Source organism: Xiphias gladius, chromosome 4 (assembly GCF_016859285.1).
Source record: "Xiphias gladius isolate SHS-SW01 ecotype Sanya breed wild chromosome 4, ASM1685928v1, whole genome shotgun sequence".
Lineage (NCBI taxonomy): Eukaryota > Metazoa > Chordata > Actinopteri > Istiophoriformes > Xiphiidae > Xiphias > Xiphias gladius.
In genome coordinates, this window is record NC_053403.1 from 426,303 (window position 1) to 448,493 (window position 22,191).

The window sequence follows — 22,191 nt, forward strand, 5'->3', positions numbered from 1 at the left end:
ATCACTGAAGATATTGATAATTCCCAGTTTTAATTGTTTCCACAAACATAAATGACACTGAGTGAAACATCTGCTCAGCTCGGCTCCACCTGACATATAAAGTTATGTCTCTATAAATAAAACCTGCTGACTCCAGGAGTTAGTCCAGACCCGAAAAGAGCTGGAACTGACTGAATACAGATCAGCGGCAATTTAAAGCTGTTTTTGTTTTCAGATTTTTGGTGAAATCAGTGTCGTAATCTGTAAGAAAAATCTCAACGCTGGCTTTTTGTGGAGGCCCCTTATTGATTATAATAATTAATATTAAAGGGTCTATATGGAAGTTTTCTCTGCCAAGACAGGAGGTCTGAGGACAGACTGGACGCTGCAGTGACAGGACAGACCGGGGCTAGCTGGTTAGCATGCTAACTTCAGTAGAAGAAAAGAAGTGATAGAAACAGAAGAAAAACCAGAGTCAACATTGGCGTTGCCGTCCACCGCTGGAGGCAGCTGTTGGCGAGTGAAGGAGGGAAGTTTGATGCTGAACTCGCAACGTTTCTTCCAGACTGGTGAGTAAACAGCTGTTAACGCTAACGTTGGCTATGTAGCGATAGCAAACACTAAGATATAGCAGCTCTAATGAAAACATAAAGAATAGAAGAATAAAAGATCCATATCCCAGATGTCTGTCCTGTAGTTCACTGGGTCTGTCAGACAGGGAAGGGACATTGCTTATTTAACATTTCTGCTTTCACCGTCTTTAACAAACACCGCGTCCCACAAGATCTGGATCAGCTGACGGGTTCTGGACCTGGATGACAGACGAGACCTTTACCGACGGTCACAGCGAGCGCGAGTGAGGAAGCGATCGCTGATCGAAACTTCTGATTGATTTCCAGATCCAGTCTGAGTTCAAAGATCACATAACCTTTGACCTTTGCGTTCCTCTTTAGTTCAGAGTTTCAACCTGAGCATCAGCGTCATTATGCACATATGATAAATACTGTGGAAACGTTGGGATTTCGAGCAGAATTTCAAAATAAAGGTCAGTAATGGAGACACCAGTGACACCAGTGACACCAGAGACCAGTGGTGCTGTCACTTGTCACAGAGACCAGAGGCCCGAGCAGCAAATGCCTGGTTCTGTGCTTTAATCGCAGAGCGGATGCATTTTGAAATTCAATACTTATAATCACCTAGAAAAAGAAGTGCATCAATTAGTCGATCAACAGAAAATGAATCAGCAAGTATTTTGATAATTGATGATCAGTTTCCCCACCCGAGCCAACCGAAGATAAACGCAGGGACCAGTTTTTCTAGATTTAGAGCAGAGGAGGTCTGAACAGACTGAGGTTACGTTAACAATCAACGTCTCTGTCTCCCCCCGCTGGAAACCAATAAACTCGCTGTGAGAGTCGAACATGAAAGTGAACGTGAGATACTCAGAGGAGACGAGTCTCAGCCTGTCTGAGGACGAAAAACAACCAGAGACACGGACTGACTCAGCCTCTGTTTAACAGCCTTGTGTTTAAATGCAGGTCTCAGATTTAAACACAGCTTAAACGTGTGATTTCAAAGCAGCTCCCGAAACCCGAAGGTCTGGGCCGTGTCAGGAGACAAAAAACGGGTATCTCCAGTTCTGGCGACGACCTTAGTTTCAGTGTTATCGTCACCGCACACGCTCAGTACGACAAAATGCAGTTCGGCATTTAACCAGGAAGTGCAAACGCAAGCAAAAGCGCACGATTGAACAACAATGACGAGCGAGGGGGATGTTCCTCAACACCTCAGAGGCAGAAAACATTCCAGCTGAGGACATGATGAAAAACATGAAAACCAGCACTCTGGAGATGCAAGGCTTCTGGCTGTCAGTGTCCCTCATCCTCACAGTGCCGTTTTAACCCCGATGCAGTTATAAATAGTCCGTTTTGTGCCGAGATAATCCGACAAATTAACCGTTGAATGTTAAACTAGAAGCTGCTTTTTTAATTTCATTTACTGATGCGTCTGAACGGAGGCTCATTTGTTCCCTGAGCTCAAAGATTCGTTTGTTGTTGTTTCTGAAGCTTTCAGCCACATGTCATGGGCTTCCTCGGTTGTCATGGAGATGGTGTGGCTGTTATCGTGTGTTTGAAATGTTGGTGAAAGCGTCAGAAAGAAGTTGGAGCTCGTGTTGAGACGTTTTACCTTCTGCTTTAACATTAACTGTTTCTACCGTTTCGGCATCGAGAGGCCTACAAAAAAAAAACCAAAACACTTTGTGATTATTGATATTTGTGCTCATTAAAAGAATAAGTGTCGCCTGTTTCTTCTTGTTCCGATGAGGTTTTATTGACAAAAACATTACAATGTGATGAGAGACAGTATTAAGGACCTGAGATGATTAAAACAAATTTAACTTCACATTTACAGTCAAAGAGCTGAAAACGAAGATTTACATGTTTTTTGTTTTAAATCTGAATAAAAACGAAATAAACCTGAGTTAAAAAAGACAGAATTCATAAATATAATTTATTTTCAAACTCCTGAGAGCAGAAACCCGACAAAGTGTAAAATAAAAACATGTTGTACAGAAAAATACGAGCTCAACATCTCAACGGGTTCACCGTTTAAGAGCTGCGTTAAAGGGGACTCTTCAATCAAATCCAGTCCTGGTTTCAGTCTGATCAGATTGAAACCGGAAACCTGAAAACCTGTGGTGAAAACCAGTGAAACACTGAAAACCAGTGCAAACCAGTGACACACTGAAACAGCAGGAAACAGGAAGAAATTCATGAAGAAAAACAAAAGAAAAGCAGCAGCTGGGGAGAGGTCACCATGGCAACAGCGGCGCTGACCTCACACAGGTCTGTGGTTGTTACAGCAACAGTCTCGAGGATGTCGCGCAGATCTGTGGTCGTCATGGGGACAGCGGCGATGATGTCATACAGTTCTGCGGTGACATTACTTCACCTGTCGAATAAACGATGACATCATACAGGTTTGGTGGTGCTGTTGTAAACGAGCGTGTCCTGCTCTGCCAGCGCCACGTGGGCGGGGCCTGTGGAGACGGGCCTATGGGAGCGCTTCCTCCTGGCCTTCAGGAAGCAGTAGGTCAGGATGGCCAACAGGGCCAAGATGGCCACCGACAGGATCACGGCCAGCGCTATGGAGCCTGAGAAAAGGAGACAGTGAGGTCACTTCCTGGCAGCTGCCACACCTTTACCTACACTGCAAAAAAATCAAACAGGAACAAGTGTCCTCCCTCGATCTAATGTTTAACAACCAGAATGTGACGGTGTTCATCATCTTAAAGAGAATAACTGGAGAGTTTCACAGGCGAAGGAGGTTTTCTCACCTGAGTCGTCGTTCTCCTCCACCTCCTTCTCAAAATGGTCAAACATGCCTCTGAAGAACACGTTGCGCTCTGCAGAGACGGCGAGAGTGAAAATTAAACGGAGAGAAACGTCTGGAGTTGACGAAGGTATCTCAGTTAGACTGATCTGAATGACTCAATGCTACTAAATGTAAAACTGTACAACTACTGTGGAGTTTTCCATTATGACGGGACTGTGGGACCTGGGGACCTGTGGGACTCTGTGGATTAACAGTGATACTGTGGGGTTTTGTGGGGATATACGGGACTCTGTGGGACTCTGTGGGACTCTGTGGGACTCTGTGGGACCATATAGAACCATATGAACCATATGAACCATATGTATTGTGCTACCCGTGAGTCCTATATGACCTCACGTGGACTATCTGGCTGCACGGTTTTCATACCAGTCACTCCGTCACAGGTATCAGCGCACTTCACTTCCTCCTCGAAGTTGTTTTCGTTTCCGTCACAGCCGCCGTAGGTGAAGCGGCTGCACTTCCCGTTCAGAGGGTCGTAGTACCAGCGGGTGTGACTCGCCCGACACGGACCGGTGCGGGGGGGCTCTGTGCACCGAGCTGGGGTGGCGGGGGTAGGGAGGGGTGTTGTTATTAGCATGTAGCATGTTAGCTTCAAGGGCCAATTCGTAGGTGTCGCTCGAGAAAACGTACCTTTCTTCTGGTTGACGTCGATGTGCAGCAGGCGACTGAGGGTATGGTTCACTGAGGAAGAGGAGGAGGTGGAAGGTCACTGCGGGAGGTTCACACTAAGGGGTCGCGTTTAGTCCCGTATGACTATCATTGTGAGGACCAAAGCACGTTTAGTCAGGAAGAGGACGTTTCGTCTGGTCCTCACTCAGGAGTCAGACTTAGTTTTAAGGTTCAGGATAGAATCAGGTGATTGTTACGATTGTGTGTTTGATGTAGATGAAGTGAGGACGTCTTGTCTGGTCCTCGCTTCTTCAGACAACGGTTTGATTGTTCAGACCTGGTTGTAGAGTTAATGTTAGGGTTGTGTGTGTGTGTGTGTGTGTGTCTTTTACATTTGTTGCAGTGGTCCTCGTCTGATCCATCGCTGCAGTGCTTCACACCGTCACACTCCAGACTTCTGTCCAGACAGCAGCCGCTGACGCAGATCAGCTGATCACGATGACACGCTGACCCACACACCTCTGAACACACACACACGTTTATCCTTCGCATGCTGAACACGTTGCAGAGCTGATATAAAGAGGTCCATTGTGGGACTGACCTGTGGCGGGCAGAGTGGTGCCCCTCTCTGTCGTCGCTGTGGACAAAAACACGCATCATCAGACCTCGTAGTGTGTTGCCTTACAAACGGTGTGTGTACTGCATGTATTCTCTCAGGTGTGTTAGTCACCTGTGACTCCTCTGCAGGTTGACAAACACTCGTCTTCGGCCAGGTAGTTGTTCTTGTTGGGTTTACAGCCCCCGAACGTAAACTGCTCACAGCCGCCCGTCGCGGCGTCGTAACGCCAGCGAGGAAACGCGGCGCGACACGGACCGGCCTTCGCCGGAGACAAACAGTACGCTGAGACAGAAACAGGGCGTCGTCAGGCGTTTCATTAGGTTTCACTGAAAAACCAAACATTTGATTCTGACAAAGGAAAGAAGGACCGCAAAGAAAAAGTGAGAATGTGTCAGGAAAATTTCAACGGTTACGTTTAGCAGCCCACAGAGCTTTTAACTGCATCACATGGTCTTCTTCTGCGGATGATGGTGTTTGCCGAGTCGTCATTGAGATGGATCTGTCATCAATCCATGTCCACAGACTAAACTCCGTCCGCTGATGAAAACCATGTGATGAAGTTGAAAGGTCTGGAAAAGAAACTCAGCGAACCTTGAGTGGGGATGTGTTTACCGTACAATACTTTACAAAACTGTAAAATATTGTGATTTATTCACCACTTACTGCAAAATCAATGTGCTGTGACTATTAGTATCAAGCACATCCTGTGTACTGTCAGTACTGAGACTTGTCTGTATGATGAATTTAAACATTAACCCGCAGGGTGTGTGTGTTTGTGTGTGTGTCTGTGTGGTGCTACATTAAAGGGAGTGCCATCGTGTCGGCCGTGTCGAAACTCTGTAAACTCTGTTGAGTAACCACTCAACAGTTTTACAACCTGAACTCAGATAAGCTCTGTCAGCCTGTTTAACTGTTTAACACCTATATAAACAGCTCGCTGCAGTTCCATGAGCCGGTCGCTGATAAGTGCTGCGATCGATACACAACCAAAAGTCAAGATGACAAAATAAGAGCCTCGCAGGGAAGGTTAGTTTCTGCAGGTTGTGTGTGTGTGTGTGTGTGTGTGTGTGGAGGGTGGGGATGGGGATGGGGGGGCAGATATTCCAGTCTGACCAGTTTGAGTCAAGGTGTGGATCCTCAGTGTGAAAACACAAACACTGATTCACTTCACTGAACATCACAACGCTGTTTCTGTTTTTATCAGCTCAACTGATCAATAATCTGTTCCTGAGTCAGCTGGTCCGTCTGAATCTGCTTGAGAACAAACTTAAAGACTTTCAGTTCAGTTTCAGAGACAAAAACAACAAACTAAACAAATTTTAAATATTCCCGGTTAACAGATTATTCAGTAAGTCCTTTATGCAGCTGGCTTTGCACAGAGCTGTCCACATATCTTTGGCCAAGTAGTGTCGTGTTGAAGGAGTTCTCACTAAAGCTGAAGCAGTAAATGATCATATGTTGATCAGATTTCTGGTCCTGGGTTTGTTTGGGGGAAAAAAAAACAACAAAACCATCAGTAGACTACATTTCCCATGAGCACTCACAGCTGGACAGCTCCGGGCTGAGGACGAGGACAGTGACCTCGGCATCGTCCGATTGGTCGTTGGAGTCGGTGACGGTCAGCTGGAAGACGTACGAGCCTGCCTGCAGGTTGGAGAGCCGCACCTGGTCAGGTAGATCCGTCTTCTGCAGAATCACATTCAAAAATAACTGAATTTAAAAGTTTAATCACCTGGACGCACAGTGACAAGTTCATTGTGCTGCAAAGGTGGAGAGACACGGAAAAGCTCTTAAAACTTCATGTAGAAGTTTTCTTGCCCTGAAAGACAAAAAGGAAGCAGCACTGTCTGCGCAAACAACTTCAATGATACAAAATCTTCAGGGACACGGTTGGACAGAAAATAGTGTTTAAAAACGGAGGATGCCGTCGATCCAAACACAAATCCTGGGATTTTTTTTAAAAGCTGAGCACTCTGAAGGATCGCGTTACACGCCGAAACCACCTGAACGCCCACCTGTAAGGAAACAAAGTGCCAAGTTTGTTTTCCAACGACTGTTTTTGTCAAAAAGGAGGGGGGACAAAAACTTGCAAAAAATCTGAATGGAGTTTGGTGCCATGAATGTTACTCTACTGAGTGCAAATGATTAAGGCTTGTAGCCTGAATTTGTTACGACTCCCCGTTTCTCTCCAGCTCATATCCCATTGGTCACTTTATACCTGTGTTAAGTCCCGCTCCCTACGGCTCAGCAGGTTTTACCTCCATCTTGACGCCGGGGTCGCCGCTCTGCAGACTCCAATGGTAGTCGGTGATGTGGGCGTCGCCCGGCGCCAGGCTCTCGATGCCGTTCAGGGTCACCGTCTCACCGGGCTGAACGATGACATCACGACCTGCACTGGCGACGGGCACACCTGGAGGCAGTCATTTTATTCAGTAATAGGTATAATGTTGCCATGGAGTCTCTGGGCTTGCTTTTTTTTAAGTCTGTATTTGTTTCAATTCAGTCAATCTGTCCCATGAAAAGCTGCTGAACCAGCTGTGATCAGCTCCTGTTCTCAGCGTAGCCGTGGACGTTCAGACAACTGTCACCGGATCAACTGTGATGCTGAAGGAAACTTAAAAACAGGAAGATTCTGAATGGAGTTCTGCAGCCTCCTTTACCCCTGGTTTCTAAGTGGATTTCTGGAGCTTTGTTCTGGAGGGACGTCAGAGATCATGACGTCCTCAGGAAGTGGACGTCTCACTGAATCATATCAACACGTGTTTCACGTCCGTGTCTTCAGATCTGACTCAGGACTCTTAGGACGAGACGACAATGACAAGAACCTTGACTCCCGTCTGAGATCACACGGACTGGATCTCATGTGACTGTAAAGATGAAGAACTGTTTAGTTCTGACACACGACCTCTGTGTCGACAGGACCAGACCTGAGACGGGAGCGTCCTCTAATGTTTCTCCTATATGTGTCTACACTTTTTCAGTTATCACTAGTCTCTACTGTAACTCCTTTAAAATAGATCCAGATCTAACCAACGTCTGCTCATGACTCTACATCGCAGGTTGTCTGGGTATGAATGTTGGAACAGAAAACCCTCATTGTAGAAGAGCAAAACTAAACCTGCTGAACTTGAATCATCCTCCTGTAGTCATGTTGTATTTCTGGTTTTAGCCCCGTCTCCTGTCTAATCACTCAACTGTAACATCGATGACTCAGTGTGAACGTCCATTCACAAACGGCTGTTTTAAGCTACAAGAGAAAAATCTCAAGTCCAGGTCCACTTTTTTTCAAGACCTCTAAACCGCATCACACAGTCTTCCTCGATGGATGGAGTTTCCCCAGTTGCCACGGTATCATGTGACGGAAGCTCCATCCTGAGGTCACATGGTGACAGGTGAACCATCTCCATGACAACTCAGCAACTATACTCAATGATGAAGACCACGAGATGGGATTGAGAGAACTGGAAAAAGACTACGTGCATGTCTGTGATCACGCTGGAGGGAAGCTACAGCCCGACGGTGATTCTATTACATCTCTCTGTGAACACACATCAGCTCCATAATCCTCTAATATCAACAGTAATCAAAAGGAAGGCACCAGTGACAACAAACAACAACAGTCTGTAGTCAAAAACACTGAAGTCATGATTAACAAATATCAAAAGTAAAATAAAATATAAATACGGTGGATCACATCCAGCATGTGGAGGTTTAAGATCCACACAGCAAAATAAAGTGCAGCTGCAGGTAGAAAGATCCTTTCGAAATCTGCAGTTTTCGTATAGAGGTTTTGAACTGCTCTTTACCACCAGCCTCTCTTCTGGCATCCAAGTGAACCTATACTGATCTGATAATTCATCAATAATCATCCAGTAGTGACTAGCTATAACACTGATTGGATGTATTGATCGATATGTATCGTATACCTACAGTATTGATCCTATGATACTTGAATGATCCAAGTGCGGACTCACCTGGTCCCTCCGATCCCGCCAGGTGTTTCCGGAACACGGACTCTCTGATGTAGCTCAGGTATCCGGCCTGGTTCACGAACCTGCACACGAAGCGGTTTCTGTGGATGCAGCTGAACAGGACGCAGGTGCGCTTGTCCTCCTCCGCCGCCGCCGCCGCCGCTCCGGTGCCGCGCGGCTCCAGCAGCGCCAGGTTGCAGCGCAGGTCACCGCAGCACACGCGCTCACAGTCCTCCGGAGAGCTCACAAGCTTGGTGGCCAGCAGAGCCGCTCCGTCCTTCACCGAGTCCTCCGCGTTCAGCGCGAAGTCTTTCCGTCCGGAGCGGAAGACGCAGGCCGCGTCCTCTGCCGCTCCGCCGGGCCGCAGCAGCGGCAGCAGGAGGAGGAGGAGGAGGGGCGGCCAGGGGGGTGAAGAGGAGGAAGAGCAGGATGGAGGCATTTTCAGCCGCAGTCAGTGTGAATGTAGCACGGGGAAGAGTTTACCGCCTCCTGGCGCGTCGCCGCGCACCGCGCCGCTCCGACAGGTACAGGCTCAGCGGAAGAAACGAAGCGTTTTGAACGGAGACGTTCACGCGTGAAAAAAAGAAAGTGTTCGGTTTAAACCCGGCTCGGATGTTTGTGTCCGCTCCTCCGTTCACCTGCTCAGGTGTGTCTCACCTGCGCACACACAGGAAGAGAAACCCGACAATCCTCTGACAGGCCTGTTAGACTGACGCGACTCTGACGTCACTCAGGTGTGGTTCGGTCGGTGATTCTCAGTCAAAAACAAACGTTTAATGCTGAGCAGCTGTAACCTTTATTTGACTTATTTAACCTCTGATTTCATTCTTTTACTTTTGATTATAAATGTTAATATATGTTTATATTTTCAATTATTTTTAAAAAATCACCTGAATTTTTTGAGTAGTTGCAAAATATTTTAGTTACAAGCAAAAAATTTATTTAATCTCTAAATAGAATCCGGTGAAAACTAAAAGAAACGTGTTAATGGTTGTTTTAGTGTGTAAATCCTGCAAACTCTGCTAATTCTACTCTATAGTGTTTATTGTTTTACTTATTTATCATCACCTACCTGTTATTCTTTATTTGGTATTAGTACGGTTCCTTATTTATGTTTATACCTTTAATACCTTATACCTTTACGCTGTGTTACCTGTATTATTGTGTATTATTGAGTTGAGTTGTCTGTTTACTCGTATTTATTAACGAGAAAAATAAAAATGAACACACAGCTTTACTGTGCTCATGTCACCTGAACTCTTACCTGGACACTGAATGTAATAAAGTTGATTTAATTTGATCTAATATTTAGTTTATCTATTTCTTTATATTATTTAATTTGATCATCATTTGCTCACCTCCTTATTATGTTTGGAATATTAAACTGTTAAACTCGGGTCATTTTACTGCTACTACTGCTACTACTGCTACTGCTGCTACTACTACTGCTACTACTGCTACTACTACTGCTACTGCTACTACTACTGCTACTACTACTACTGCTACTACTACTACTACTACTACTGCTACTACTACTACTACTACTGCTACTACTACTGCTACTACTACTACTGCTACTGCTACTGCTACTGCTACTACTGCTACTGCTGCTACTACTACTGCTACTGCTACTACTGCTACTGCTACTACTGCTACTGCTACTACTACTACTATTGCTACTACTACTGCTACTACTACTGCTACTACTACTACTACTACTACTGATACTACTACTACTACTACTATTGATACTGATACTACTACTACTACTACTATTGATACTGATACTACTACTACTACTGCTACAGCTACTACTGCTACTACTACTACTGAATTCTGGTTTTACTCCTGGTTTTACTCCACACACTCATACACACACATGCGCGCGCGCACACACACACGCACTCACACATTAATCCACCTGACGTCAGTCCTGATTCAGGTGTTTCACCACCTGACGTTTACAGAGAAAACTGAGTATTTTATCAAGTGACTATAAATACATTAAATGCTCTGTATCAGTATAGAAATAAATCAACATCAGTGTAGAAATGAATATTTACATATTGTGAGTATAGCGACAATGTCAGTACATTAGTGTACAATCAGTTAATCTCGTCTAATTATTTATAAATGTAAAATTAATTAAATGCAGTTCACACTCCGGCCAGCAAGGGCAGTACAAACGACAGGTAGGTCATAGCGGAAATGACGTCTGAATCGTTTTCGTCAAATTGTCCAATCAGAGCCGCCGCAGGAATTTTAAACCCAGCCTTAACAGCGGGTTGATTTGAATAATTTAAAGTTGTTTTGATTTGTAAACATTTGTGAGGTTTAAGGTAGGAAACAACACTTTTCTTTTCTTCAATCGTGCGTTCGTGAAGCGGTTTATAAACCAACATCGTCTTCAGCTAACTGAAAACTCGCTGTCGATGTTAAATGACGTTAAATAGTTTTGACGCTGTCAGAAACGTCAGCGATCGCCTCCGTCAAACTCCATTCACAGCTGTCTTCGGCAGAGGCTTGTTCCAGATAAAACGCGCTTTCAGACTTGATGTGAGTGGTTATGATCCTGTTCATTCCGGTGTCCCAGTCTAACCGCCGACCTCTGTTTATGTCGGAACCACCTCCAGATGTTTATAGTCGCAGGTTCGTCATAGACATGCAAGTGGCGGCAGCTAAAACCGATGCTAAAGATGACAGAACTTCAGAAGCTCTCCGCGTCGTAAGTTTTCTTTTAGACAAGTCAAACCATTAGCACGAATAAAAATAACGGAGTAATGACACGGACCAGAGGGACGACTAGTTTCCCTGGAACCCGCCCAACAGGTGAACTACGGCAGAGTCTGAACGCTGTTTCACCGCGGATTATCCAGGTGTTGAACACCTACGTGATCCTGTCGCCGTTAGTTATATGTGGGCCAAGGTGGGTTAAGAACAGGTCATATCAGAGATCGAATCCTGTCTGAACAGATGCAAGAGACGTGGTAGACACCAAATCATCAAACGCATTTTGAGAAAAACCGAAACGATGCGAAATTTCCACGAACGCGAACGAACTCACACAGCAGGACCGGTTTAACGGGTCTCTTCCGCTTCTTCACTCTATTTCTAAACACATGCAGGTAAATAACAGTCTCCGTCGACAGGTGGTTGACCGACCCGGCTCCCACACAGCGAGCACTCCATCATTCTTAGGAACAGTACGAGGCCACCGACCCTGATATGAGAACGAGAACTTATCGCGAGTGTTCGATTCCCCCACTTTCCTCATCTAATAACTAGAGTTAGCGAAGTCGGTCTGACCAGCAGGGATTCAAAGTTTCACTGGCATTAAAGAGAGAAACGGGAGAAGCTGCGGTTTCTGACTGAGATCAGTTTTACAGTGACGCAGGGGGACTGCAGAGGTGTGCTGGTTTCAGTAGACCCGTGGGATTCTAACTGCTGATTGGTTCAGACTGAGTGGTGAGTTCTGATTGGTCCTTCACATGCAGGTGCAGCCATGGCAGAGGGGCCCGTTGCATCGTCTGGGTTGACACAGTAAGTTTTTGTTCGATCAGCTGAATTAGAGTTTTTGCTCTACAGAAGCCCAGAGAGGACAAAACGGGCCCTTTTCTCATTTTCTATTTTTTGCCATCATAAAAAAAGTTATTTGACGAGCTTATTTTCTAGACTTTCTTTCTGGATCAAAAACATGTTGTCTTATTATTTTATGACCTTGACATAATAACCTTGAAAACTACTTCTGGCTGCAGAGGATACGACTCGTTCGTTGTTGTGTTTTCTCATATTTAACTGAATAATCTGGACATTCCTTTTCTACCGGAAAACGTTAAATATTTTTAGTGTATTTCATATAGATCTGACCTCTCCGTGTGTCTCCCGATGGGCTGCAGGTCGGTCTATCAGAGCGAGGCACACCTGAGCACAGGGGCGGGGCTCCAGGAGGAGGACAGGTCCAGTCAGATAAGTGAGTACTGCAAAGAGCTGCTGATGAGAGGAAGAGAGGAGTTGACCTTCGAGGAGCTCCGAGCCGAGAGCTACAATCAGCGGAGACAGAAGGAGATGGACGGTGCGTTCACTGACCTCTGGACAGAAGATGGAAGATATTAAAGTGTAGTTTTATTCAGTTCCCACTTAGATTCCTGGTGATCATCCCATTAATGTTTGTTTCCTGCAGAGAAACTGAGACATCTGAAGGAGCTGAAGGAGCAGCTGGGTCAGGAGCTGGAGGAGAAGAGGAGACTTTTACTGCTCAGATCATCACAACAGCAGGTACAATAACAATACTGCTGCTACTACGGACTCTGCTGACTTTCCCCCGACATGTAATGATTCATTTTGTATAGGTGTATTGATTATTTGTGATGTTAGTGGAGGCGGTCTTTGTTTCAGGCTGGATTTCCTAAGGGCCCTGTATCAAGATTGTTTTCAACAATACTCTTATCAGTGTCATAAAGGTATCAGTCGGTATCGTCCAATGTCAGTCGGCTGTGCTGCTAATTCTGCTTTTGTTACGAACACACAAACATTCATAAAGAGACAGACGGGACCTGGAAGTGGATCTGGGGAGTGTTTCCCTTGTTACTGTGTAACGTTGACCAGTCTCCTCTGGGGAGGAGCAAGAGTGAGGACAACTAGACCAGGAATGAGAAGAGGAAGAATAATAACGATAATGATGAGAGTAATAAAAGACACCCCTGGCCTGTAAAACCAGCAGCACACAAGAGTTCTGGAACAGGACAAATGTGGCATCGGCTTTTCTCCTGCACTGACATATGCATCACAAACAGGTTGCACACGTTTTTTCGGACCATGAAGTGGACCAGGTAAAAACCTGTGCTGATGTCCCTTGATCACCAGTTGGTGCCGCTCTGACTGCACTTCTCACTGCAGGTGGTTCATGAACCCCCCACCTCTCAGACCGGGGACTCTGGTAGACCTCCAGCTGCCGCCTCCTTCCAGATATATGATGAGTGCCAGTCTGCTGCTGCACGTCCTGCTGGGTAATAAACACACCTTACTCCCTGATGTGTTGGTGTGAATCAGCTGTGACCAAACTCATGACGTGCGGGTGTTTCTCATCAAACAGAAACTCTGAGCTGCAGGACGATGTCTTCCTCCTCCCTGATGAGAGAGGACTGTGTCTGAAGATCCAGTATCCTCGACCAGGTGAGTCTCCGAGACCTGGTTTTACTCTGTTTTTCTTCTTTTCATCAAACCAAAAGCGTTTCAGTCCGTCTCTCAACACCTTCCCTCCTCTGTCTGTGGCTCTCAGCTCTGAGCTCATTGGTTCCTACTGAAGATATAAAACCCTAAAAAACTCATTTTAGAACCGGCTGCTTGAACCCTTTCAAGTCCCTAACACCCCACCTCATTAAATCCCATTTCAACAGGGCTGTATCTCATCAGTTTGTTTTCTCTCTCAGGTGGTGTCGGTGCCTCTCAACTCTCTCAGGTTGTTCCCGTCACAGAGTTTGTCTGCAGCTTCGTGACGAACCCTCAGATGGATGAACCTTTAAAGGTGCCGTCATCGATTCTAGTCCAGCACACTTCTTGTCAGATGCAGTGAACATCTCGTCAACAAATGGGAAACAAACCGAGCCACACAACACTGTTACAGCCAATCAGCAACAGGGGGCGCTTGTGCTCATGGACAGGACAGGCTGCTGGAACCAGTTACACTCCCACCTCTGCCTCTTCCTCTGCTTCTCCCGACTACTCTCCCTCCTCCTCGTCCACGAGGAGCAGAGCTACACCGTAATAGTAATGTTGCGTAGACCTCACATCATTTCCCTTCGCCGGTGTAACGTTACTCGTCCTGCCTACGTGCTCCTCCTACCATAGTAAGAAGAAAGTCTAGATGACGTCGGAGGTTTAACTCTTCTGGCTTGTTCTTTTAGAGTTCAAACCCAACCCTCGCGCGTCGCGCCGCTGATGATGTATGAGTCGCCGCTATTGAAGAAGTTACTAACGATATGTGGGCGGCGCCGTTCCTCGGCTTAGATCAGTATTTGACTGGGATAGACTGGGGACCTGTCCCGGGTGTACCCCGCCTCTCCGACCCTCAGAGGATGAGCGGTATGGCTAAAGAATGGATGGAAGTATTTGGCTTCAGCACCTGTTGAAATATTGACGGGCGCGTTGTCACACTTTCTACAGGACAAAAAAACATAAGCCACCTGTATTTTCAGTTATAAAAAGTGCTTCTCTTTGTCGGTGCGAACTTCCCGTCTGGATGCCGCCTTGTTTCCGTAGCGGTCGTTAGTGTCGTTGCCTTGGCGATGAGCGTCCACGAATTTGGGCGGGTGGAGCTTCTGAATCAGCACTGAAGGGAGGGGTGTATTTGTTGAGTTTGAATATCAACCGGTCCTATCATTTATCAGACTATTAACAGATTCTATTGTTTGGTCTGAATTCAACACATTTTTATCAGTTTTAGGAACCAACAGTTTTAAAACCATCTAAAACATCATAAACTCTGACATCTGACATTAGACAGTTTAATTTAACTTCTGAAGTTTTTCCCTCCATTTTGTCCATTGTAGATTTTTTTTTTTTTAATTCTTTCGACATTTTCCAAGCAACTTATCATTTTACATCATCACAACTTTTAAAATTCAAATGACTTAAATGAATTAATGTAATTACACAGAGTCAGTAATAAAAGAAAAGTTGATTTTACAGTGCGGAGGAGTCTGGTATAAAGTGAACATGGCGTGAACTCTGGAAACAGTTTCTCTTTCTTTGTAATAATGAGATGAGGATTCAAGTTTAACTGATGAAATAAAACTTGTTTGTTTTTACAGCTTCAGTTTGAACCTTTCTGTTTCCTCTGCAGACGCACTCTCTGACTGAAGATGTCCAGATTAAAAACGCCTTCACCTCAGCCTCTGAAGGTGAGTTCTCCTCCACAGGTATAAACTGTGTGTGCTCACGGTTTCCTCTACATGGGGTCGTCCGTGGCTCGCTGTCAATCATCGATGATCGATTCCTCATGAAATGTTGAGTCAGTTCATTAGGCTGCTGTCCCAGATACCAGTGAAGAGCAGGGTGACAGGACTGACAAGGTGAAGTCTACGTTTGGTTATTTAATTTAGTGGTTCATTCAACAGCGCAGAGTTAGAGAAGGCAGTTTTTCCCTCAGGAGAACTGTGAATATAAGAATATAAGATATGTGGCTGTGACCAGCTTCAAGGTAGAATTTACTGTCCTTCTCTCCACATACAATAGTCAGCAGTTTCCTCAGCATTTCTTCAGCGCTACGGTTCACACGATAAGAACGGATAAAACTAGACCGGCGCTCAGTAGAGCTCAGACCTCCGCCAGGGCCAAGAATGTCCTCTCTCACAATGTCAAGGAAAGTGATTTTAAAAAATCCCTGAATCTGCCCCTGTAAACGGATCAGATCCAAACTGTAACGGGTTCTTCCCAGGACCAGGCCCCGTCCCTCCACCAAGTTCGGTGCAGATCCGTTGAGTAGTTTTTGTGAGATCCTGCCGACACATAAAGAGACCGACAGTCAGAAACACAGCCTTCGTGGTGGAGGGAACAAGAACAGAAAAAAGTGCAGGTATAAGGTACAAGGTGAGTAAAGTGCAGTGAACGGGTGGTTCATGGTACCTCATTCACTGAAAACAGAAAAACGTCCTCACAAGTCAACATGTACATAAAACAAATGCTGATAATACCTGCTGCAATAAAACAGAAGACATTACGGGACAACAGCATAATACGTTGTCAGGTACTGATGAGGACAACGATATGTGGATTATTAATGTTCATAGACACATGGACTAACAAGAAACAAAGCCGTTAACAGACATCGATCACTGACACGGTGACAGACAGGCAGGTCCGTGAGGACGGAACTGAGGACAGCAGTGGTGGAGCTGACCGTTAATCAACCCTCTGTGTCCTCAACGAGACGAACGCACTAATTAATGTATTCTGAATATTAACATGAAACGTGTGACTGTTGGCAGATCCTCTTGGGGGGGCGACTGAAGACCTCCAGACTCTGGTAGACTCCTGTCCCCCCTCCGTCCCTCAGAAACCAGTCTCCAAAACCACAAAGAAGCTGAGTCCCATACAGGAGACTAGTGTGGAGGCCAACTCTCTGACCTCACTGGGAGGACTGTCCGCTGGAAACTGCAGTCCACTGGAAGAAGACCAGGACCAGGAGGAGACAGAGCACGCTTCATCACCTGGTAAGTGGTCTTGGTTCGTTCCTGTGTAGAAATCAACAGATGTTCTGTTGTAGTGAGAGTTTTCATCAGAACCAAACATTTGAGCACACAAAGACAGACTCAGGAATTAGTGGGGCTGCGACTGATGAATTCCTTCTTCATTAAAACATCCGACCAGTGAAAAATGTCCTTAACTCAAACACATTCACTTCACTGTGTTAAAACATGGAAAAGCAGCAAATCCTCACTTTTAGGAGCCGTAGCCATCAAATATTTGGCATTTTCACTCAAAAGAATCATCCTTTAATATCCAAATAGACACTGATTAATTTTCTGGGAGCTGACTGATCAATTGATTGACTAATTGCAGCTCTAAACATTAGAATAAGTTAAGTTTTTTTGGGTTTATATATGATATTCCCAGCTCAGCAACGGAAACGCTTTTGCTCCAGACGTGTTGACGAGTCCGACATCAGATCACGTTGTGCGTAAATCAGCTGACCTGCAGCGTTTCCATCTGTCGCGCTTTGCTCCTCTGACTGATTATTCATTGTGATGTGTTTCAGGGCCAGTGGGGGGCGCTGCGGACCCCTGTGACCCGGATGTTCGGCGGCGGCTGTTGGACCTCTGTGATGTCACCGCCTCTCCTGGTTTTCACTCAGAGTCCCGGCCCCTCCCTGCCGTGTGCAGCTGTCTGCAGCTGGGTACGACCTCTGGACACTTTCATCGTGTACATGTGATTCTTCTTCAGGGAATCTGAAGAGTCTGGAAAAGCACTGAATTCAGTTTCTCCTTCTCCTTCTTCTTTTTCTTTTTCTCCTTCTTCTTCTTCTTTTTCTTTTTCTCCTTCTTCTTCTTCTTCTCGTCCTTCTTCTTCTTCTTCTTCTCTCCTCCTCCTCCTCCTTCTTCTCGTCCTTCTTCTTCTTCTCAAAAGGCGTAGAAGTTGTTAAAGGTGGAGAACCAAGTGTTAGATCTTGCCTGTTGCTGCTGCAGAACGAGACATAAGTTCTGAACGTTTGTGGCTGTCGGGAGACGTCCTCCACCTCCACACTATTACTGGTCAGAGTCGAACACTGTCGTCGCTGCTGCTGCTGCTGCTGCTGCTGCAGGAGGACGATCATTAAATCCGTTAAATGTCATGAAACAGTGAAAAACATCTTCAGAGGGGTTCAGTTTACCGTGAAAACAGGAAATCTGACGCATTCAAAAACTAAAACCAGTTTGTTGTTTTGGGATCTTTGCTAAATTTTCACACGGCCAACGTTTTTATTTATTATCGACTGAATCTACATCTACTATTGTTATTGCTCCTACTACTCTGTGAACTGTCGCTGTGAATATTCCTGCTCCACAGAGGATGAACGTTTTGGACAGATCCTGATTATTGATCGAGTCTGTGTTGTGTCCAACAGGGGGCGAGGTGTATCACATCTACTCCAGAGTTGTGGATGGAGGAAGTTTCTCCATCTATAAAGGAGCTAAAAAGGACGACTGCGTGCTCATCAAGGTGAACCTGCACGTTTAAACCCAACTGTCGCCGCTAACGCATGTTACGGTGCGATGAGATGAAGACAAACGGCGACTCATGGGTCTAATTCTTGAAACCGTCAGGAACAGAATTCACGATCCAGCCAATCTTTGTTTACCGTTTTATACACCTTCACCTGCAGTGATCAGATTAAACTTCAGCTCAGATTGGAGGATTTTCGATGATGGTGTTGGTGCAGTAACAAACGGCCCGTCGGGTCCCGGTTCGGGGAACCGACTCAACGTGAGCTTTCTGCCGCGTCCGCATAGCGTCAGCAGAGTGCGAGGAGCGTTCGGGCCGGTGCTAACCTGGAAGACACTGTAGATAAAGAGCCTAAACTAGTTGGTTACAAGTGAAACAGAAACAGACACAGTGCACATGGTATTAGTGTTGATATTGGATTTTATCTGGACGTAACTGTCAGCGGTGCAGTCAATATCTAACTTATTGATTTTACATTCTTATGAGGGAGAAAACATTAAACCAAACACACGTACTATGCTCTCATACAGAACATAACAACACACATGTACAGTATATAGATCCATATTACTACGTATCATAAGATATCCACAGCATAGGAGGAAAGTCACTGACTAAAGAAATGTGTAAACGAATGCACAGCTTATGCTTCATTCCATAGGTAATTACTGATTTAATTCACATTTTATAGTTTTGGAGATACATCCCTTTGCCAGCAGTTCGTTGACACGTCTGTGGCTCTTTTCACCAGGGTGGAGATTTCGTTGCTGTCAGAAATTCCCCGTATCTCTGAGTCCGAATTACAAGTCGGACGCCGACGTGAAGGTTTTTATCAGGCAGCCGCTCGCGATTACGGTTCAAAGGATACGACGCGAACGCGGCATTTGTCTCATCATCTCGCTGTGAAAGCCTCATGGGAGCTGTGGTTGCTGACTATTGGCAAAATAATTAGGAGCTATTGATTGTAAAATAATTAATATCAAGAAAGGGTTTAATCTCTTCCCTAAAACCCCCTTTTCATTTTAAATCTTCCTTCCTTGTTTTTCTTTTTAACTCGACAGTTATTATTGCAGCTCAGAGTCGGAGTAGCTTGAGTCCTGATCTCTTCATATGCTGCCTGAGTTATTTCAGATGTGGAGAGTTTATGTTTTCATAAATACAAAACAGACGACGAACAACTGCGTCAGAAAATATCTGGTTCTTTGATTAAAAAGTCAAAGCTACATGAAGCCTGTGGACATAATGACTGAAGGAGAGAAGTCAACTCCGACTCCCGAGGTGCATTTCACTAATATCCGATCGCAGAGCTTCACAATCTGCCGTTAAAGTCAAAGGTTTGAAAACACTTTGGAAAAACCTTCCGAAACATTCAGCATTTAATCTCTGTTCGGCTTCTGATTCTGGGTCAGTTTGGGATCGATTCAGCAACCACGGTGACAGGTTTAAGCTCCGGTTCATGTACATGACAGAAGTGCAGTATGTGGTTTAAATGGTCCAATGTTAGACCAGCAGTGACTGGACACTCAGGTCTCCATGGTGACAGATGTGGTTTCCTGTGTTCACCCGCTGCAGGTTGACAGCTGCTGTGTTCCCTGGGATTTTCACCAGTTTAACCGTCTGAAGAGGAGCCTGTCCTCCGCCGCCGACGGTCTTCCTCTGATCAGCTGTTTCCTGTTCCTGGACGGCTGCATCACCGTCTACACCAGTCCACCTGATCGTATGTTCACCGTGAGTCACTTCCCGTTCGGGTCCTTACAAACGATCCCAGTCAGCAGGACGGCGGCCACATTAAACATGGCTGCAGTGGGCTCGGCGGTCACCCCCCGTTAGCAAAACACCACTAAATACACCGACAGTGTATCAGAGAGACAGTTCGGGTGTTAAAAACCCTGAGGACCCGACTGTGGGGACCCGGATCCACCCTCACACTGTGGGGACCCGGATCCACCCGGATCCACCCTCACACTGTGGGGACCCGGATCCACCCTCACACTGTGGGGACCTGGCCTGACGCCCACTACCATTCAAACCATGTGATTTTCTGGTTTAGACTACGGTCAGAATAAGGATCAGGTTCCGATAGGTGCACAGTTCCAGGAAAAGGAAATCAATAACACGTCCTCACAAGTGTAATACCAACACGCGTGTGTGTGTTTGTGTCAGGAGCTGACGGAGTGCGACGATCCGGTTTGTCATAAAGCTGAGGGTCTGCTACAGCTGGTGTCGCAGCTGCACTCCTGCGGGCTGCTGCATGCAGCGCTGCAGCCAAGCATTCTCACCTGTTCTCACAGGTAGGTCAGCACACAGGGAGGGGGGGGGGTGTCATGTGACTCTGAAGCCGTTGATTAACTGTGTTGGTTGGTTGGGGTTGTTGTTGGTCCAGAAGTTTCATGAGTCCTGACTGGGTCTTCCTGGTGGACTGGTCTTCCTCCGTGGACTTGAACCTCCAGCAGGATGTCACATCCGTCCAGCAGCTCCCCTCAGCTCTGACTTACGTCAATCTGGGTCTCCTGGAGCCAACCGCCCCGCCACAGCTGGTACCACCTCCAACACATCTGTCCGGTCTGTAGAGACCCTGCCTCGTTCACTGGGATTGGTAGATACTAACTCCTCCCCCTCTCCCTACCTGTCAGGTGGACCTGGTGGGCGTGGCCGAAACGGTCCACCTCCTCCTGACCAACAGCCGGATGGTCCTGGTGAAAGACGACACCGGCTGGACGGCAGAGCGCTTCAGCGGAGACGGACCCTGGTACTCGGTCTTAAACCTGGTTCACATATTCAATTGGAGATTTCACGTGTTTTAAAGTGGATTTTATCGTCAGTCTTATGTTTCATTGATTATAGAACATTATCCCTGATTTTATGTTCATTCTATATCTATTTTCATGTGAAGCACTTGATGCACGTACTATAATTAGAAAGTCTAATTATTATCTTAGTTATAATAATAATAGAAATAATCATTAAACCCTCTTGTCTCTGCAGCGACATGTTTTCCAGGATGTGGAGGAGGTTTTTCCGGCTGCTGCTGAACGCTGGCGGTCGCTCGTCGCTGTCCGTCCTGTCGGAGCTGGAGGAGCAGCTGGCGACACTCAAACACTGACATCCTCTGTTCGTTCTGTCTGCTCGTTTGTCTTCGTATATCTGTGTTTTCATAGCTAACTAACTCAATAAAAAAGCCGTTTTATAATATTTTTTCCGTTTACCCAGTGTTTCTGTTCTGTTAACGAGGGATTGTGGGACAGAATTTCAATCAAAAATGAGATGAAGACGCAGTCGTAAATGAAACAAATAGTGAATCTGAAAAGTACATTTTGTAATAAAACGGCCACCACATGTCACGAAATGTCAAATGTTTAGTGAAATTGAATGGATATAAAGCAAAATCTGGGAAAACAAATATCAAAAAACATATCAGATACACAGTTTTTTTTTATTGTTTGATTGAAGTTTTGAATTCTAACCAACAGAGGGCGCCCTGAATGCAGACAAAGTCCTAGAGGTGCACAGACCTATGGGAAGTTTTCTCGGCTGCGGTCAATCCATCCATTTTCTGCTGCTTGTCCAGGTCCACGTCGTCTTTAATGATTATTTACTGGTACTATTAGGGATTGTTGTTGTACCGAGCTGGGACACTTCATTCTTGGCCTTATCGTCCCCACTGGTTCACATTGATCTCTGTCGTACCTTCATACCGTCATCACAGTAAAACCGGTGTTAAATCTAATTCGCTCTCTGGTTATAAAGAGGTCTTAAAAAGTCTGACGTTAAACTTGGTGAACCTGCAGAAGCCCTGGTGTTTTCTTCTGGTGTGTGCTTGCAGCATTAGGAAACATCAAACGGTCAAATCAGCCCGTGCCCTGCACCTCGTCCCCGTGGAAACAAATTGACACCAAACACAGAAAAGTCTATTTTAAA

At 45.7% G+C, this 22,191-nt stretch overlaps 2 protein-coding genes and 1 long non-coding RNA gene across 7 annotated transcripts; 1 reads left to right on the forward strand and 2 right to left on the reverse strand.

Moving 5' to 3' along the window:
• Window positions 1-2,299: 2,299 nt before the first annotated feature.
• On the reverse strand, window positions 2,300-9,427 carry LOC120788627 (kunitz-type protease inhibitor 1-like). Its single transcript, XM_040124553.1, has 10 exons — window positions 8,578-9,427; window positions 6,862-7,013; window positions 6,148-6,289; window positions 4,715-4,885; window positions 4,586-4,621; window positions 4,377-4,505; window positions 4,006-4,056; window positions 3,742-3,912; window positions 3,317-3,385; window positions 2,300-3,133 (listed from the first exon to the last, which is right to left on the reverse strand). Exons 1-10 carry the CDS (start codon window positions 9,011-9,013, stop codon window positions 2,952-2,954), a joined length of 1,539 nt encoding a protein of 512 aa, XP_039980487.1. The 5' UTR covers window positions 9,014-9,427; the 3' UTR covers window positions 2,300-2,951.
• Window positions 9,428-10,814: 1,387 nt separating this feature from the next.
• Window positions 10,815-21,449, forward strand: bub1ba (BUB1 mitotic checkpoint serine/threonine kinase Ba). Of its 5 annotated transcripts, XM_040124543.1 has the most exons (17): window positions 10,922-11,130; window positions 11,700-11,981; window positions 12,069-12,114; window positions 12,471-12,646; window positions 12,755-12,849; window positions 13,471-13,580; window positions 13,667-13,746; window positions 14,004-14,098; window positions 15,416-15,473; window positions 16,560-16,784; window positions 17,330-17,467; window positions 18,176-18,270; window positions 19,846-20,001; window positions 20,437-20,564; window positions 20,657-20,810; window positions 20,907-21,022; window positions 21,259-21,449. In XM_040124543.1, the coding sequence occupies exons 3-17, from the start codon at window positions 12,077-12,079 to the stop codon at window positions 21,374-21,376; spliced, it is 1,782 nt and encodes a 593-aa protein (XP_039980477.1). In that variant the 5' UTR covers window positions 10,922-11,130; window positions 11,700-11,981; window positions 12,069-12,076; the 3' UTR covers window positions 21,377-21,449. The 5 variants fall into 5 exon arrangements, with proteins under 5 accessions (XP_039980473.1, XP_039980477.1, XP_039980474.1 ...); XM_040124539.1 differs by lacking the exons at window positions 10,922-11,130; window positions 11,700-11,981 and adding an exon at window positions 10,815-10,913; XM_040124540.1 differs by lacking the exon at window positions 11,700-11,981.
• LOC120788646 lies at window positions 15,745-17,350 on the reverse strand. The gene is made up of 3 exons (XR_005707273.1): window positions 17,012-17,350; window positions 16,699-16,805; window positions 15,745-16,070 (listed from the first exon to the last, which is right to left on the reverse strand). It is a non-coding gene; the product is annotated as an uncharacterized LOC120788646 (long non-coding RNA).
• Window positions 21,450-22,191: the final 742 nt, after the last annotated feature.